Source organism: Nymphalis io, chromosome 29 (genome assembly GCF_905147045.1).
Source record: "Nymphalis io chromosome 29, ilAglIoxx1.1, whole genome shotgun sequence".
NCBI classification, from domain to species: domain Eukaryota; kingdom Metazoa; phylum Arthropoda; class Insecta; order Lepidoptera; family Nymphalidae; genus Nymphalis; species Nymphalis io.
The window spans coordinates 4,693,431-4,714,275 of NC_065916.1; the positions used below are offsets into that span (position 1 = coordinate 4,693,431).

Here is a 20,845-nt window from a genome sequence, read left to right on the forward strand (position 1 = left end):
CGTCATATTTCAGCCAATTTACACAAAACCCAAATGAATTTTACAACTAAATCTTCGTCAAGAATCACTCAGTCTATTGGTAAAAATCAAATGAAAATTGGTTCAGTAGTTTTTGAGTTTATATAATATGTAGTGACGTTGTTAAACCAATGGATTGGCGTTATTTAAAAGCATCCCAATAAGAGTACATTTCGAAATCGCAAGTGAATTTGTAACTTGATGGGCCAGTCCCAGCATCATCCTGAGGGCATTTGCGGACATTTGAGGACATGTTTGACTGTCAGTGCCGGAAGTTGGAACCATTTACAAATGGTTTTTTTTTATACAATAGGTAGGCGGACGAGCATATGGTCCATCTGATGGTAAGTGGTCACAAACGCCCATAGACATCGACATTGTAAGAAATGTTAACCATCGCTTACATTGCCAATGCGCCACCAACCTTGGAAACTAAGAAGTTATGTCCCTTGTGCCTGTAATTAAACTGGCTCAATCACCCTTCAAACCGGAACACAACAATACCAAGTGCCGCTGTTTTGAGATAGAATATCTGATGAGTAGTGAGCTTGCACGAAGCCCTACCACCAGTGAAGTATGGTGCACGTGACGACAAATCAAACTTCTCTTATATTAAATTGAGGATTGTAGATTAAGATTTTTTTTTTTTATAGAATAGGAAGGTGGACGAGCATATGGGCCACCTGATGGTAAGTGGTCACCAAACGCCCTTAGACATTGGCATTGTAAGAAATGTCAACCATCGCTTATAGCCAATGCGCCACCAACCTTGGGAACTAAGATTTGATGTCCCTTGTGCCTGTAATTACACTGGCTCAGTCACCCTTCAAATCGGAACACAACAATATCAAGTATTGCTGTTTTGCGGTAGAATATATGAAGAGTGGGTGGTACCTACCCAGACGGGCTTGCACAAAGCCCTACCACCAGTGAATTAACGTTAGTATTGTCTACTAACAAAACATGATTTGTAAAGGTAGTTTTTTAATAATATATATGAACGATTAACTCATACGTAACTAGTTTTCGTTCCAGTGTTCGGGTTGTAATGTGTTCGCAAATATTTCATGATGTTCGATTGAGAAGTTACGTCGTGAAAGCGTTATAAACAAACAAATTCACACTGTATTTAAAATATTAGTTGCGATGATTGAATTAATTATCGGTTGATGTACAAAAACGATGCGGTATATATACCGTACCGTAACAGCCTGTGAATGTCCCACTGCTGGGCTAAAGGCCTCCTCTCCTCTTTTTGAGGAGAAGGTTTGGAGCTTATTCCACCACGCTGCTCCAATGCGGGTTGGTGGAATACACATGTGGCAGAATTTCAGTGAAATTAGACACATGCAGGTTTCCTCACGATGTTTTCCTTCACCGTAAAGCACGAGATGAATTATAATCACAAATTAAGCACATGAAAATTCAGTGGTGCTTGCCCGGGTTTGAACCCACGATCATCGGTTAAGATTCACATGTTCTTACCACTGGGCCATCTCGGCTCTTACTGGGCCATCTCGGCTCTTATATAGGAACTCCGCAATTGTGACGATGGCGCCTTTTTTGGGCTCTGTGAAAGCTCGTCTGTGCGGATACCGAGCTTTCACGTGTTCCACTATCAATCAGTGATACAAACTAGAGGACAATTCTATTAACAAATTGTCACATTACCGTAATCGAATGCATGCCTTCCTATTATTTAATTAAATTATCGACTTTTGGCATGAAAGTTAACGATTCAGTTTGGTTTTGACACGTCGGTATATGTTAACATCATATCGGTTCGGTTCCGATTCGAATAAATGTAGTGTAGTCAAACTTGGAACGGAATTGAATCGGGAACGTATCGTAATCGTTATAGATTAGTAAATTTTCTTTGTACGCATTGGCTTTGTAAGAAGTACTAATCGCTCATTCGCTCGTCTGCTTTAATTATAAAATTGCCGGAAGTTTGTAGTGCGTACGCAGCCTTATACCGGTTTGAATTTTTGTTTACGATGCAGCTTTATGAGGACTAACTAGAATGTCCACTTGTCCAGTTTGTCACTTATTTTTATTTTATTCAACTTGACTCTATTTGGTTTATTAAATATCCTCGAGTTAAAATAAAGTACCGACATTTCCCATACTGGACAAAGACTTGTATGGAGACATTTAAGAGATTATTTTACCACGATGGAATTGCGAACTACAATGGAGCGTACTTATAATACCACTGAGCTTGTGCTTTTATATATGTTAAAATTACGTGAATGTGTTTGAATAACATTAAAAATGCAGAAAATATTAACATTCGATGAATAATTTAAATAATTTACAACCCCCCTTCACCCTTCCACCCTTCTTCACAGGCGGGTGAAGCCGCGGATATAAACTGTTTTATTTAGAGAAATAATATACATTCGCCATTACTATTTTATTACGAAAACTGACACATTCGAAACTTACGTCAATACCATTAAAACTATTTCCTTGTCAGTGCCGGCAATATAATACATAATATGATCCTGTAATGTATTATAGTAGTAACTTATAAAATAATACGTAAGTGGACCACGTTACCACGTACTGTACTTTTACTGGTGGTAAAACTTTGTGCAAGCTCGTCTGAGTAGGTACCACCCACTCATCAGATATTCTACCGCAAAACAGCAGTACTTGGTATTGTTGTGTTCCAGTTTGATGGGTGAGTGAGCCAGTGTAATTACAGGCACAAGGGACATAACATCTTAGTTCTTGGGAACTAATTCTTGGTAGCGCATTGGCGATGTAAACGATGGTTAACATTTCTTAAAATGCCGATGTCTATTGGCTTTTGATGACCACTTACCATCAGGTGGCCAATATGCTCGTCCCGCATACCTGTTGTATAAAAAAAAGTACCCACGCACTGGGCATCTCGTCTATAATCATTTTGCAATATTTCATCACACTAATCGTAATAATACGCGTGGTACGACCTTTTCGTTTTACTGGCTGATTTTCGAATAGGCCTCAAGTTCGTTGGAAGCGGATTTATTACGTAGTTTATGTTAAATAGCTTCGATATAGACTAAATGTTGGTATGTTTAACGTTGAGAATATAATTAAATGTATCGAAACTCGTTTAACGAGATTTGTTCATTATAATAATGATTTTTGAAAAATTCATCCGGTTTTATAGGTTTTGTGTATATTGGCGTTAAATCAAGCGCGTTTTATCAAAATATATTTTATTCAGGTCTTACCAGTACTTTCAAATTGTCATACTGTTGTGTAGCTAACAAAAAAAAAACGTATACAACGATTCAAACTGGAACGGTAATGTCAATGACTCCGTCCTGTAATGTGGCTCCAGAAAAGTACGGTAGGCAAAACAATAAAAATTCAAAGAAGCTAAAAGTATATAAGATATACTCTTACAACTAACGATAAATAAGCGAGCGCCTATTGGGGGCTAGGTAGATTCTGCTCACCATGCCCAACTGACTTGTGCTGACAGCTATGACGTCACAAAATGGCGACAATGCAAGAAAATAGACAGTCCAAAATATCGATGAAGCGTTGTACCGTAACATTTCCTTTACTATGTCACATCCCAAACTTGTAACTCGAGAAAAAAATCTTTGAAAGTTCGTTTCGAACTTCGCTGACTGCAAAACGTTACCACCGGAAGAGAATGTTGTCAAAACAACACGATAATTGTGTTTCTTAAGGCGATTCCTAGTGCAAAGTTTTTGTAACATAATTATTATTCCGGTCACTGAATTTTGAGCTATGAATGCTATACTTTAAACAAGATTTCCGGTTGCATGAAACTTGAGAAGAAAATGAAGAAAGTAAATTTTAGTTATGTAATTTACTTTTTACATATTCAAAGAACATACAAATTACAATTACCAAATACAGCAGTACTTGATATTGTTGTGTCCGGTTTGAAAAGGTGAGTGAGCCAGTGTAATTACAGGCACAAGGGACATAAAATCTTAGTTCCCAAGGTTGGTGGCGCATTGGATATGTAAGCGATGGTTGACATTTCTTACAATGCCAATGTCTAAGAGCGTTGGTGACCACTTACCATCAGGTGGCCCATATGCTCGTTCGCCTTCCTATTCTATAAAAAAAAATCTCGATTTCGCCCGCGTGTGTCGGTGGGAAGATGGTACTTACCGTATGTCTTTTTTGTACGTGTATGCAAAATTTCATGATCATCTGTTGAGGAGTGACGTAACAATCAAACAATATTGAGAAATATATTTTAATATCCTTAAAATTGAAATTGCTCGATTGACTTTTGAAACACACATGTATATGTGTATATGTAAACACACACAAATATATATAATATCGGTATAGCGACAGTGCCCCTAAGAACAATGCCACAGGATTACTTTGAGGGAGTAACTAAAATATAAAAGGCGAACCGCAGCCACAACTGTCAACGACCTGATTTTCTTATCTTCAACTGTTGCAGGGCTTCCACCCAACAATATGCGGTTCATTGTAGCATTTCAGCATATACACGCACATATACATATATTATTTCCTATAAATTCTGTAGTGTACAAAGGTTTTAACGTTAGTACTATCGAGAATTTCTAAGTAGACGCCTGAAATTGTTAAGTTAGTAGTGTGTTGACTGCCTCTTTGGTCTAGTGGCTAAATGTAAGGGCGCAGACCCAGACGTCTCGGGTCCAAATCCCAAGTCGGGCCAATAAAAAGTTTTTGGGATTTTGTGTAGAAAATTCTCAGTAGCTGTTCTGATTCTGGAAGTTGGAAGTGTGTACACTCTCGTGCCTCCGAAAGCACGTAAAGCTATTGGTCCTGTCTGTTGAAAAAGAATTGAAATCTCCTTTGAGAATGACAGCCGTCGCCTAAATCGGTCATGAGAATATCACGCTTCGCCATAAGGAGTGTAACAGTTTCCACATTCATCTTTTGGAGTAGTTAATGATACATTTTTATTGTCGATGAGTGCGGAGATGCGGTGAGATTCGAGTTTGTTCTCTCGGAGCTGTTCTCTGCAGCTTCCAATCAATAATTTCAAGTAGATAGTGCGTCACGACTGCCGAGTGCACGTGTTCTCTTGTAATGCGATAGGCATCACAGGAGACGATTGCATCTGTAACATTGAAACACATATTACATTATGCGGTCGAATTGGCAGAATCATCTTTTATAAAATTATTACTTTGTATTGATGCGATTGAGATAAATACTAGCTGAACCGGCGGTTTTGCCAGCGTGGATTCAGCTTGGGACGAAAATCTTTAAAAGCCCCTGTGTTAACATTTAGCCTAAAATAGTAGATAAAACTTTAAGGTGTTATATGTATTGATGAAGTAAAGACTAAACGGTACTTTGGATTTTTTTTTATACTATTTGCATTTGTAATTTTTAGCCGTTTCGAAGATAACCTCGGACAGTAGTTTCGGTTACTTGCAAATAGACACGATATCTTTAATAGAGGCAATTATTTCGAAGTCACCGACAAAAACGTTCGAAGCCGGGACGGGTAGCTTTATAATTATAATACGAGGTCACATTCACGAACAAAAAAAGTAGTATCCGGTACGACCTTTGTAGGATTTTTATAATAATATCATGTTAATATGTTAACATTAAGAAATAGTAAAGCCATTTTTAAAAACAATTCTTTATATACAAAATGCTGTTGACTATTGAGTAGTTCCTTGGTTCGGAGCCAATCTAGGTTATGGAATCAGAACACCGGAACTGAACCAACATTTACTGGTAATAGGGCTTTGTGCAAGCTCCTCATCAGATTCTACCGCAAAACATCACATACCGTACTTGGTATTGTTGTGTTCCGGTTTGAAGGGTGAGTGAGCCAGTGTAATTACTGGTACAAGAGACAACCTCTTAGTTTTCAAAGTTGGTGGTGCATTGGCGATGTAATCGATGGTTAACATTTCTTACAATGCCAATGTCTATGGGCGTAGTTGACCACTTACCATCAGGTGGCCAATATGCTCGTCCGCCAACCTATACTATAAAAAAAACCATGCTAAATATCAATCCATAAAATCAATGAAAGAAATTCTAATTCAGTTTGCAAAATTTGACCGAAACAAACAAACAAACAAACATTAAAAAAGCTTGTAAAAAAGAACGTGATGCCTTAAACAATACTTCAATCGTGTTTCGAGTTTCGTCTTTAAGTACATATTTAAGTTTACAAACGAATTCTGTATTGCGTTGGCTGAAAGTGATACGAATAAAATGTCGCTCGTGTCGTTGCATCATTCACGAGGAATAACATTACATTAAACCGTTTAGGAATAAAGAATTATCTAAATTAGGAATGTTGTTTTTTATTTATTTATTGAAATAGTTACACCATCAACTTATCACTAAACACTTAGAATTAACAATTAAAACAAGAAATTATACGTCTTTAAATGTGTTAACGATATTTACCGTAAAAATATAATAGAAACCAAACGATACCTATAAAAAAAAAAACAAATTTTAGCGACTAATATAACAGTTAATGAAATTGTAAAAAATATTATGTCTATGAGAAGCCGAGATGGCCTAGTGGTAAGAACGCGTGAATCTTAACCGATGATCGATGGTTCAAACCCGGGCAAGCACCACTGAATTTTCATGTGCTTAATTTGTGTTTATAATTCGTCTCGTGCTTAACGGTGAAGGAAAACATCGTGAGGAAACCTGCATGTGTCTAATTTCATTGAAATTCTGCCACATGTGTATTCTACCAACCCGCATTGGAGCAGCGTGGTGGAATAAGCTCCAAACCTTCTCCTCAAAAGGGAGAGGAGGCCTTAGCCCAGCAGTGGGACATTAACAGGCTGTTACTGTTACTGTTACTGTTACTGTATTATGTCTATATTATGCTGATATGTTTAATTAACGAAGTAAAGCTAAATGTCCGGTATGTACTCGTATATATATATATATATATATATATATATATATATAGAGATAAATACGCTTTTATATTGACTTCTAGATAAAGGGTGTAAGGGTATAAAGCAGTAGCGTGTAATGAATAAAAAATTCAATTGTTTTAAATGTAAGTTTCAGAATTGAACCGAGATGGCCCAGTGGTAAGAACATGTGAATCTTAACCGATGATCGTTGGTTCAAACCCGGGCAAGCACCACTGAATTTTCATGTGCTTAATTTTTGATTATAATTCAGCTCGTGCTTTACGGTGAAGGAAAACATCGTGAGGAAACCTGCATGTGTCTAATTTCACTGAAATTTTGCTGCATGTGTATTCCACCAATCCGCATTGGAGCAGCGTGGTGGAATAAGCTCCAAACCTTCTCCTCAAAAAGAGGAGAGGAGGCCTTTAGCCCAGCAATGGGACATTCACAGGCTGTTACGGTTACGGTACGGTTACGGTTCAGAATTGTTAAAAATTTTCGCGTTTTATAATTTAACGGATTTTTTAGGATAAATGTAATTTTATATTAGCATTAATACATTTACATACCATTTTAGGTTTTTATGGCTAACGATAAACTCAACTAAAATATTGTATTACCAATAATTTGTCTCCAGCTTTGCAAATAAATAAATTGAATTGAATACTGTACGTGTAATTTCATTTTGTTGTGCAATAAAAATAAATAAAGTTATATCAACAAACGTAAAATAAATATACCGTTTGCGGTAAGGTGTTCGATTGTACAATAAATACCTCATGTCAAGGTGCTTTTTATTATAAAAAGTGATATAATAGTTAGGATAATAGATGGCGTTAGTGGTAAGTTAAATCGCGCTATAGTTGTTATATTTCAATTACATAGAAGAGTAAAATTCTGCTGGAAGTATTGGTTTCATAGTGAGACAATGTTAGAAGTAACGTGCATGGGAAGTGGAGTTCGTGGTTTCGTACAACACATATTTGTACGATTTAATTTACATTATTAATTTAATACATGTAAATCTTATGTCGATAAGACATTATTAGAGGAGGCTTATTACACAATGCAAAAGTATACAGATTAAATTATATATATAAATGTGTGGCGTTCTAAATATTATAAGTGCCAAAGTATCCCGGCTAATAATATCAGTTTCACGGCTAAACCACTGAACCGATTTTGATGAAATTTGGCATAAAGCGAGCTTTAATCCCAAGGAAGAACATAGGCTAATTTTTATATCTCCCTAACAGGTGAGCGAAGCCGCGAGCGAAATCTAGTACGCCATAAAGTTTAAAGTCTATATTTAGTCTATATAACGAGCCGGTTGGCGTGGTTGGTAGATACTTGCCTTTTCACGCCGATGGTTATGGGTTCGATTCCCATCCAGGACAGACATTTGTGTGCATGAACATGTCTGTTTGTGCTGAGTTTGGGTGTAATTTTCTATATAGTTATGTATTTACAAAAGAAAAGTAGTATATGTAGTATATCAGTTTTCTGGTTCCCATAGCACAAGCTTTGTACAAGCTTAATTTGGGATCAGATGGCCGTGTGTGAAAAATGTCCCAGGATATTATATTATATATAGCAGTTTTACCTTTTCTTTAACCAAGTACAGGCTTTGTTAAAGAAAAGGTATAACTGCTGAGCTTTTTGTCGTTTCGGTAGAATCCTAAACGCATCGATGGTACCCTTAACATTATTTTCACTTATAAAATGACGCTTCAATAGTGCTTATGTATGCTATTTGAATAAAGTATAGTTTTCATTTCGATTTAGATTATGCTAGCAGCGTGTCTGTTGACAAGTTACAACCTTAGTAGTCGTGTTGCGGTCGCAAATAGGCTTCCGAGCGCGTTGTGGTTTTTCTTAATTACCTCAACGTGCCGCGTTCTAATATGATTATACTCACGTAGAAAATTTCTTCATGTGATATTTTTAATTTCGTATGAAGTCAATTATGTTATCTTATGTCTCAGGCCGGTTCTTTTAATATACATGTCGAACCGGCTTTTATAGAACGTACTGGAATAAACAGTGATAAAACATTAAATGTAAAAAAATGCAAGACTAGCGCTGTATTCCTTCCATGGATTTATTTTATTTATCCAAACTTTGTGAAATTGTTTTCTAAATTTCCACAAAGTTACCAACATTTATAGTGATCGTAACAATACTAGATGTCCTTATTTCGTTTCTATAATAACCGAGATTCAACCCTCGGCCTCGACCGCGTTTGAAGGGGTTGGTTCATGTGTTGGGTAAAAGTAGCCTGTATCCGTCTTTGGTGTTTAAGATTAATGCGTACCAAATTTCATCATATTCAAATAGCTGAGATGGCCCAGTCGTTAGAACGTATGAATCTTAACTGATGATCGTGGGTACGAATCCGGTCAAGCGTCACTGAATTTTCAGGTGCATAATTTATGTTTATAAATAATCTCGTGCTTGACGGTGAATTTACTCTAATTCTGCCACATGTGCATTCCACCAACCCGCATTGGAGCAGCATGGTGGAATACCCTTCTCCTCAAAAAAGGAGAGGAGGCTTAAGCCCAGTAGTGGGACATTTACAGCCTGTTACTGATTACTGATTTTACAATTGCTACCACAAAACTACGTTCACAATGTAAATTTCATCAAAATCAGTTTAGTGATTTTGCTATAAAAGCGAAAGACTCACAGACAGTCAGTTTTTTTAGTCAGTCAGTTAATTTCAAATTTAAAGTATAGTTATAATGACTTGGCAATCGTACGGCGACATAATAACGTCGACCTAATATTGGGGCCTAGAGCACTTCTAGTGGTTTTTTTACATTCTCGTATTGCATAAATTAGACCTGCTAGCACTATGTTTCATAATGAGTATTTTATAGTATATATATATATGTCTTATGTAAATATATAATAATATTAGATTTATGTACGAATAGATTTAGATAACAATTGTATTTTATTTATTTATTTATTTAAAAACTTTTTCGTTCACCACATTATGTAGTATGACAAAAGGCGGACTTAATGCCTAAAGGCATTCTCTACTAGTCAACCTTTAGGCTAAACGGAAATCAGTGAAGGCGAAAATTTTACTATTGTGTGTTCGGGTCAATGTGACTACTGCCTACGAACAGACTTGAACGGTAATAAAGATGGAACCGGGCCGGAAGCAATTAATACGTCTTGTGAAACGGGATCTTAGTCTATTATATCGGGTGGGAAAAAAATCTCAAACAATATGTCTTACTTTTTTTTCTTAATCACCTGAAATCTTCTTAGACATATTTGCTCTGTTTCTTATATTAAACTGAGCGACCGGTGCTTCGCCCGTGGTGGGTGGTTTGGGGGGGGAGGGTGCTATATACCTTATGTCCTATTCAATACCTCTGACAATGTTCATAATGATTAAGTAGTTAGGACGTATAAACGTAACAAACAAACTCACTTACGCAATAATCCATACTAATAAGTATGGATAATAAGGATGTTAGGAATAAAGTTAAAAGGGAAGAAATAGTGGAACGTGTGAGTTATCAAGTAATGTCTATGAAGTAATATTTTTTGTTTATTTAAGGAAAACATTTTTGCATGATACAAAATATGCTGAAATTTATAAAATGTGATTGGACAAGTGTTGTATGTATTTTCTTTTTTTTTTTCCTGGGACATTATACACACAGGGCGATCTGATCCCAAACTAAGCAGACCTTGTACTATGGAAACCAGACAACTGATATACTACAAATACTACTTTTCTTTTGTAAATACATACTTATATAGATAATTACACCCAGACTCAGGACAAACAGACGTGTTCATGCACACAACCGGCCCGACTTCATTACTTCTATAGTTATTACCTCAGACCTATCCGTCTATATTGAGCATATTTATCGTAGAGACGTCATGTCATGTCATGCTATAAATTGAACCTCAATAGAATTCCCGATCCAACTTTGAATCATCTGTATTTATTCGAATCGGAACCGAATCGATAATATGTTGACATATACCGTTATGTCAAAATCAAATTAGTTATTTTTATGGCAATAGTCCATAATTAAATTAGCAAATAGTATAACTGAAAAACGGCAACGATCACGCTTCGATACAATGACAATTTGTTAGTAGAATTTGTCTCCAGGTGCTGATAACTAAAATGCCTGACTGACTAATACAGCCAGAACATGTAGTATCGAGCGTGACCGGATATTAAAAAAAAAAACTTTATCTAAAATGAAAGTTACGAAAAATATTAATAAAATATAATTGAAACGAATTATTACTCTATAAAAACGTGTATAATTAAAATTAACGAATACGCGGTTCGTAATTATAATCCTAAACCGATTATTATCTTCGGAAGCGAAACAATGCTATTTATCGAATTGATTTTGATGTAATTAAACAAAACGGTACTTTGAAATACTTCTAATAATTCGATTACATATTTTTTGGTCTAATTTTTAACGCGGACAAAACCACAAAGAGACAATGTAATAATAATGATCGATTTACTTTTGTTAACTTGCAAATAAGTAGACAAATTTAAAAAGGCAGTTATTTTGAAATCACAGACAGACGCTTGAGTTATATTTATTTGGATATATACCAAACATTTTATATTTATCTCTTTCACTTGCAAACTTAGGTTTTTACTTCAGGTTCAAGATAACAAATAAAAAACAAAATATGATTCTAAAAAGTGTTAAAGAATATATAAAGCAGTGTTTCAAATATAAATGAACAAATCTAATGTGGGAACGTGTGAATCTTTAAAACTTTTGTTACCAAAATGTTACGTCGGTTGCGCTCCTCCAATCACATCAAAGTACCGACAGAGAAGGCAACAATTTCGCCAACACGGAGCAAGCGGCCAGACGACAGCGATAAAACGGACGATGCTTACGACGCCGCTCAGTACTTCATAGATGATGTTAAGGATCCGTGGCAGGCAGGTGGGTAATCAAATATACAAAATAATAACGCCCTCCCCTTAAGAATACTTGGAGCTTTTACACCACGTTGCATAATACGTGGTCGTGTAGATGGGGCAGAATTTCAACCGACGAGAACACCTCAACAAATCGTATAACCGATTAATTATTTTACTGATTCAATTCAGAATTTAATTCAAACGAAAAGTCTCAATTTTAAATAATGATAATAATTATTATTGTTGTTAAGTATCATTATTTTGATTGAATTATCTTAATCACAATTTGTTAATATTGTTTTATCGTCACGTATAATAATTAATTGCTAATTTATTCATGTAACTTACACTTTGTTTTCATTTGCTCGCATTGTAATGAATTGTGGAAACTTTATTGGTATTATGTTTATATTTCTTTATATTAATGTGATATGATGTTCTGATTTCTAAATAAAATAAAACAACCTAAAAACTTGAAACATCTATGGTGCGGTTTTGAACCGACAATCTTCTAAGATTCATATGGGCCTGGGCTATTGGGCCATTCCGACTCAATTGTATATGTTGTTATGGCATTGTTGTTGTTGTTATAATGGTATGGCATACTGTATGACAGTATGCCATACCATTATAAATTTGTAGATTTCTATAACAAAAGCAAATAAATACGTTAAACTGCGTTATTTTGCTTCGTTGTATGGGTTAACGTGTCCAATTGATTTAGTTTAGGTTTTGATATCGACCATTGCATATATTCTATAAACTATTTTATAAATTTCTAGAGATGTACTTTACTCTGTGAGCGACGCCACGGACAAAATATTGTCCTATCCCTGAACGATAGCCATACCTCATGGCAGAATTGTGGACCAATTTCGTAGAAAGGGCTTTTAACACTGACCATCTCATATATTAATATCACCTTCGACCATTTGCATGGTTGGCTTAGTACCACCCAAACGAGCCTACACAAAGCTTAATTACGTTATTTTATTACATTACACAAACAACGATATTTTGCGTTACAAATAAAAAATCATAATGATATCACACTCCAATTGACCTTTAACGATAGCTTATTTATGAGATAAAAATAACTCTTTAACGCGTTTAAATTATCAAATAGGACTAAAAAACGCCCTTGAAATATCAGACGAAGAATAACCTTTTTTAACTTTTTTCTGTGTTTAAATATGTTTATCAAAATTACTTCTAAGAAATGTATGCCTACTCTTTTTGTTTACGTATATCTTCTCTAAATAATATAAAACAATGTCGCTTCTTCCTCTGTCTGTGTCTCCGCTTACTACTTCTAAACCACGCAACATATTTTGATACGGTTTTCACTAACAGAAAGAGCGATAAACGATGGAGGATTTTTATACATATATCAAATGATATGTTTTAAATATTTTGTATAAAACGGCTAAAATATGACGTGGTTTTGTCCAAAAAATAGTTATCATACGCTTAATACTATATATATAGTTATTATACGCTTAATAATACGTGTTAGATGGAAACAATGTACGAGCGATAACATATGTCTGCCTTTTAAGGTATACACATTATTTTTAACTATTATAGATAAGTAAAAGTCGTAGGTTATTTGCGAAGCCATTTTCTCCGGTTACCTTGGACGTTTAATAAAGATTAAAATTGTCGTATCTTTTAAAATATATCATGCGAGTGAACTTTAAAAATAAGAAGAACACCGATCCATATTACGCTCAAACAAGAAATCATTCGCTCCAAAACGAATAATATTCTTGCATATTGCAGTGAATATTACCCGAATCTATAAGCCGTGGACAAAGTTTGATCAATTATGTGTCATAATTTATATATAAGACGTTCTTTTTACATTTTGTATGTATAAAAAATGATGTTGGTATATCTATTTGTGTACCGTTTGACCAATTGGTATATAAAGGACAACGTCAGCCGGGTTTTGCTGGTATGCTATATTATATATAGTATACATATAGCATGCTCATTTCGAATATGTTAATCAAGTTATTTTTGAACGTGCTATTTATCAAATAGCACAATTTTTGTTTGTTGTGCAGTAAGACTGTACAGTGCAGGCAGCATGCTAGTTTTAAGCATACTATCTACGATCAAGTGTGTCATTAAACAACCGTCCAAGTAACGTCTGTTTCCGTATTGGTCCAAGTCCGACCTTCGGCTCAATTTATCTCATTGATAATGCTAATCGACGGAAGTCTGTTCAGAATTATCTAGTGCAATTGACATTTCAAGAAATTTATATATAATAGGGTCTTACTCACTCTACCATCAGAAAACAACAGTACTAAGTAGTTTGGCGGTAGAATATTTTTTTTTTTTATAGAATAGGAAGGTGGACGAGCATATGGGCCACCTGATGGTAAGTGGTCACCAAACGCCCTTAGACATTGGCATTGTAAGAAATGTCAACCATCGCTTATAGCCAATGCGCCACCAACCTCGGGAACTAAGATTTTATGTCCCTTGTGCCTGTAATTACACTGGCTCAATTTATTATTATATTAATATTCAAGTTCATTCGCATGATATATTTAATGAGGAATTTATATTTTATTATTATTATTATTATTTAATGGGTACTCGCACAAGAACACCGATTGAACGTGAACCCAGACGTAACAGATTGCCGTACCGCCGGATAGATAGAAGTAGATTTGGTAAAACAAATAGCGAGAGAATTGTATTCACTATAAAAAACATTAAAGTGAAAGTTTATAATTTAATAGAAAGTGAAGGTGGATGGAGTTTGCGGTGCGAGCCATAACTTTAAACATTGATAGCGCTGTCTTAATTATGAGCATAACGTAAAACGATCTTACTAATAATAATAATAATAGTGGAAACGATGTCGGCTACGGCGTCCATCAAACTTTTTGCAGTTGGAGTGTAAAGTTCACATTGCCACATTCTTATAATCCGATGGGACGGCCAATGCGACACGACCGGGATGAGTTCAGGAGAACGACGAAAGGCTTTACGTGCTTTCCGAGGCACGGTAGCTTATTATTTGACATAGTGGTTCATATGTAAAATAATATTGTTTTTTTTTGTTTTTCTCTAATTTCTAATTAATATGATTATTAAAAAGTATAGCAAGGAAGCGCAAGTTATATACTTTGATTGATCACTTCAATGAAAAATAATATTTTGTTTAATTTATTTAAATTTAAAGAAATGATCAAGTGGATTTATTTTTAAAATAATATAATGAGTAATTAATTAAATAGAACGATTGAAACATCGCTTGAGAACAAAGCGGTCGAATGAAGACTGGGAACAATATTAATACATAACAAAAACAATATTAGGTACTATAAGAATGGAATACAATAGAATATGCTTTATTTTACACCAATATATTCAATTACAAATACAATATATTAATTTACGTCGCGAGATAGCAGCACTGAGCGCTTTCTATCGACTGTATCACGGCGAGTGCTCTGAGGAATTATTCTCTCTAATTCCTGCTTCCCCCTTCCTTCTTAAGTCCACGCGGTTCTCGATGTCACCGCCTAACTGTGACATCAATTCCATCGCGCACAAAGAAATTTGGCAACTCCTTTCTTTGTCGCACTACCAAAGAATGGAATTCCTTACCAGCTCACGTGTTCCCCTCCTCTTACAAACCGGGTTCCTTCAAACGAGGCGTGAAGAGGCATCTTGCGGGCCGGCAAGGCGGGGACGGCTAGTACAGAACATTCTTCCCGACTGTACTGGCCGTCGTCGCATTTGGACTCTACTACCACTTACCATCAGGTGGAGTAGAGTCATTTGCCATCCCGGGGCATATATAAAAAAAAAAATTTACAAATTAAATAAATATAAATAAAAATATTTATATATATACAATACTATACCAATATATATACAAAAAAATATGTAATTATGATAATTATAATAATAAATAGCAATGAAGTGCGGCAGATAATAAAACAACACTCCCTGATAATTATAAAGATAAATAATTGCCTTGAGTCGGATTTTAAATGTGTTAATAGTTTGAGATCGTCTTAAGTGGAGTGGTAAGGAATTCAATAGGCGAACTGCTTGGACAGAGAAGGAATTGGTATAAAAAGAAGAAGAGTGAGAAGGAATTTTAAGAATTAGACTATCGTCAGAACGTAGGGTGCGGCCGTGCGAGTCCTTAAGGAATTCAAAACGGTGTTTAAGATAGTGCGGAGAATTTGGATGAAAAAAATATACAGTAGAGAAGAAAAAGAATACTAGTATACCTGGGAAGACGGATTGGGAGCCACTCGAGTTTTTTGCGAAATTCAGAAATGTGGTCCGAATATAAACCGAATACAGAGATTTTTAATACACTCGATTTATTTAATGGCTCCTTTTAATTCTTAGCTCAAGATAGCAGGTGTCAGCGTAATCAAGGATGGGCAGGAGGATGGCTTAGCTAACGCAATTTTGGTAAGAATTGGTAGAAAATTACGTAATCTACGAATGGACCCAATCGAGTGAAACATTTTCCTGTGCATTTCGCTTATTTGTGACATCCACGAGAAATTTTGATCAATATATATTCCTAAATCTTTAGCTTTGCTGCTCAATGGGATTTCAGTATTGTTGAAGACAACAGCTAGCAAACGAGAATAGTATACACGGGGTAATAATTTATAACTACCAATTATAATAGCTTTTGGTAGGATTTACCTTGACACCAAAAGAAATACTCCACTTTTAAATTTTGTCTAAGTCAGAAATAATTAATTGAATATATGTGGTAGGTCAGTAATTTTGGAATGGGCATAAATCTTGAGATCGTCTGAATACAAGTGGTAGGAAGAAGAGATATGTTGAGTTACAGAGCTAATGAAAATTGAGAACAGAAGAGGAGATAAGACGCCGCCTTGGGGAACACAGGCACTTACCGCCAACCAATCAGTTGGCGATTAGTACGGGTTTCGACCAAAACGGTCCACAGGTGATCTTCTAGCGTACGTAACACCCCTCTGGGGTGAAGCTATCGACAAGCATGGAGAACCGTTGGCTGTCAGCCTCGATATCTCCAAGGCTTTCGACAGGGTCTGGCACAAAAGTCTTCTCTCCAAGCTGCCGGCATTGGGTCTGCCTGCTCAGCTATGCACCTGGATTGCCAGCTTCCTACACAAGCGTAGCCTTCGTGAGAAAGTTATAGTTGAACTACGAGACCAGTGAAGTCGGATGTTGTTTCCTCTGACTTCTCTTCTTGTACTCCATGTGAAAGAAGCAGTCTTCGTCTTCTACGCATGTCCTGACGATCCATCTCTCTTGCAAGAAACTCAAATTGTCGCTGCAATGTGTTAAGTGCGGAAATAATAAACGACTTAAAGGTCGTGAATTCTGAGGCCAAAGAAGAAGTTGTAGTAGGCGAGGAATTTTTTGTAGATCTTGCTGGAACTCATTCATTTTGTTGTTAAATAATTCTGTCATGGCAGACAGACTCTTTAATGGTTTCCATAATGTGCTGTTGTGATGTGGTAGTGATGATATAGAGTGAAATTATACAGGAGAATACTTGCTGAGGGGTAATGTGACGCTACACATGTTTAATCTATGGTAACAAACACTTAAAACATTTTTTTAAATTAAAGTTTGTCAGAGCAAAGTAAAGCTTGGCTATATTGATTTACTCCTACCCGCAAAGAAAAAGAAAAAGAGTGGGAACATTATATTTCACATTATGAAGAGACTGTTGGGCGCTACTGTGGTGGATCGAGGGGCTAAAAGAGATGATTTGAATATAGTCCTGCGGCCTCATAAGCTATACATTATACAAATAATATTATTATATAACGATTAAATGTTATTGAATGTTAGTTAGGTGTTTAGTTTGACAAGTAACATTTCCTCCACAGATGCGTTGGAAAGGGAGCGTGCGTCGCAGCATGCACAGCTGCGCGAGCTGGTGGTGCGTGGGGATGCCACGGCGCTGCAGACCAGACTGACGGAACTTGGATCAGCAGCTGGAATTGTGGCCAACCTCACTCCTGGGGGCGCGAATACGTTGTTATATGTGTGAGTTAATATTCATCGTTCAAAATAATTATAAAGATGATCTATTGCTATGTTACGGTTTGAGTGATAAGTACGGCGGTTGTGGTACCTTGGTTGTCCTAGGTCTACGAAAGATTGAAAATCTAAAATCTTTTAATAATCTGACCCTCCAGACGGTTGTATTTAAATTAAACTTTAAATTACATTTGAATTTTATTCATTTAAAAAAATTAATTAAAAGTTACCGACCTAGGCTCGAGCCTACTCCGCTCTTATATCGCTGTATACGGCGTATAATATTTTTTTTCATACATATTTTTATTCATGTAATCTGTATCGCTCACCACTCGCTCTCGCTCCGAGTTAATCTGAATTCAATCTTATTACTAGGATGTAAAGATATAGTTTAGGAAATTATGAGCTACTGATATACTCTCCCCTTTAGTGCGATATATATTTTTTATATAAATATATAGAAGATATTTATAATATTATATATACTGTTAGAAATCAAGATAGAAATAGGTTTTTTTAAAAAGAGATAAGTCCAAACAACTATACAACAATAAACACAAATAGAACAAAGGAATCAAGACTGAGCAACTGGAATATTATTTAGGAGATATCCGTCACCACCGAGAGTCCAGGCAGATGTGTCTAAAGCCAGCCCGGCTGGCCGATGAGCTCGGCAGGGCAATTCCCACCATGATGATCATCACGTGATCAAGTCGCGCCGCTAGGCCACGCCCCGTCGGAAGACATTTCTTAGCAACACGACACTAACAAACTTAATCGCAATGGATTACAAAAATAACACAGTATGACACCAATCGACCGAACACACGATAGCAAAAAGAGACCTGTCTACCGTCCACCCTCCTTTAAATACACTTCCTCCCACTACTACCCTCCTATATTCCTACAATACTATATATAATATCTCGCTCGCGAGCGACACAAGTCTAATTCAGGCTATCGATAGTACTATGTAAATTATCGTGTTGTGTTAATACTATTGGTTTTATATATATAGTGTTGCTCACGGTGAGCTATCAATAAAACCGATAGTATTCACACGTGACTATAATATCGATACCCTATCGATACAATTGCTTACACTTTAACTATCGATAAACAATCGATTGTCTATCGATAGTGGTATATCGAGAAGCAACACTACTTCACACTGGGCACAAGGGACGAATCATCTTAGATCCCGTAGTTGGTTTGGTTTATTTCTCCTAATATTCCTATGAGTCAAAGGAGCCACTTGCCATAGAATACCGTGGTGGGCATAATAGCCTGATTTCCAAAATAATTCCGAATAGATTTGATAAATGTCAAGTTTTTAAAACAATTAGGGTTAACGCTAAAACGTGACAGAGCTTGACCTTTATGGAACTATTGCTGGAGCCGGTAGAAGTGAACAGTGAAGCTCCTTAAGTAACGTGGCATACGTATCGATCATTACAAGATTGATAATTATATAATGGAACTTAATTACAAAAAACAATGGTATGGCTTCGTTGTTTAAATTTGCAATATATGCAATGTAATGTGCAAAAGAAATCAATTGCTATTGTTAATTAAGATAAACAAAGGCACGTTTGTTTAGTCTGTGGACATTAAGCAATAAATAATAGAAAAACAAAAGCCATACCTCATTTATTGCCTCTGGTGGTCTAAATAGGGATACATTTCCGTTTGCAGTTACCAACAAAAACCAACCACTATAATGCCTTCATTGCTAGGTCAACTACACACACCACGCAGCTGACGGTCCTGTGAGGTAATACCAGGGTATAAAAATCTGCCTCCACCAACTCAGATTGTCTTGGGGCTAATCGGATCCACATACACACACCGACACAATATGTTGGATATTTAATATACAGACGCAAAAATAATTTACTTTCGCGTTCACTCAGTTTTAAGGTTTTTTGTATGAAAAACCAAAGAATTTTCGTGCTTGTGTGCTGTATTATATTATGTATAAATTGTATGTATTATTTGTTATATTTTTAAGCGAAAATTCCAGGCAACTATATAACTTCAGGTGTTTGCTTGTAGCGCTTCCGAACTAGGAGCAACCACGGCCGCTGCGGCGCTGGTAGAGGCTGGAGCCGACGGCCGAGCGCACCCCGTCACCCGCTACGGACCTCTGTACATCGCCTGCTATCATGGACACTCGGATATTGCACAGCTGTTGCTCCATCATTTTCCAGAAGCAATACAGGTGACCTTCAAGCTTATTATAATTCCAATACCAGTCAGCTCACTTATAGGCCGCAAGCTTCAATGTTTGAATCGAGAGTCGGGAAAAATTAAAATGGAAAATTTTATAGGGTTTTACAGTAGCCTGTTAATGTCCCACTGCTGAGCTAAGGCCTCCTCTCCCTTTTTTTGAGGAGAAGGTTTGGAGCTTATTCCACCACGCTGCTCCAATGCGGGTTGGTAGAATACACATGTGGCAGAATTTCAATGAAATTAGACACATGCAGGAGAGGAGGCCTTAGCCCAGCAGTGGGACATTAACAGGCTGTTACTTTTACAGTAGATATATTCTTTGTAGCAGTCCGGAGTTTCGAAATTGGGCGTGCTTAAATTCGCGCGTATCGGAAACCATATGATTACGATAGTGAGGCGAAATAATGTGCACTTGTGTCTGTGTAAACACTAAAACACCTTCCTTGAGAATAGCCGAAATCGGCCAGGAGGACATCATCAATATATGTCGAACACCGCGTACGTTTATTATTGTACATATAGACGCATATCGCCATCTATCGGCCTCAATTGTCAAATATGATCAATATTTTAAGTTATGATTTAAATGATTATATTTTATTTTTATAAATGTTTAAAACACACGAAATTTATATTCGAATAGTTTAAATGTGTGGTCTTATCATTATTTATAAGTTTATAATATTTAATTTATAGTAGACTCTGTTTTGATTGTTTGTGATCT

General features: G+C 36.2%; 1 protein-coding gene across 1 annotated transcript in view; it reads left to right on the forward strand.

The window, feature by feature from the left end:
• Window positions 1–20,845, forward strand: part of LOC126779434 (leucine-rich repeat serine/threonine-protein kinase 1) — a 64,602-nt gene that overhangs the window by 18,239 nt on the left and 25,518 nt on the right. The window contains exons 4-5 of the mRNA XM_050503356.1: window positions 17,736–17,895; window positions 19,945–20,110. Coding sequence (XP_050359313.1) covers window positions 17,736–17,895; window positions 19,945–20,110 — 326 coding nt within the window. The remainder of the gene's footprint in view (window positions 1–17,735; window positions 17,896–19,944; window positions 20,111–20,845) is intronic.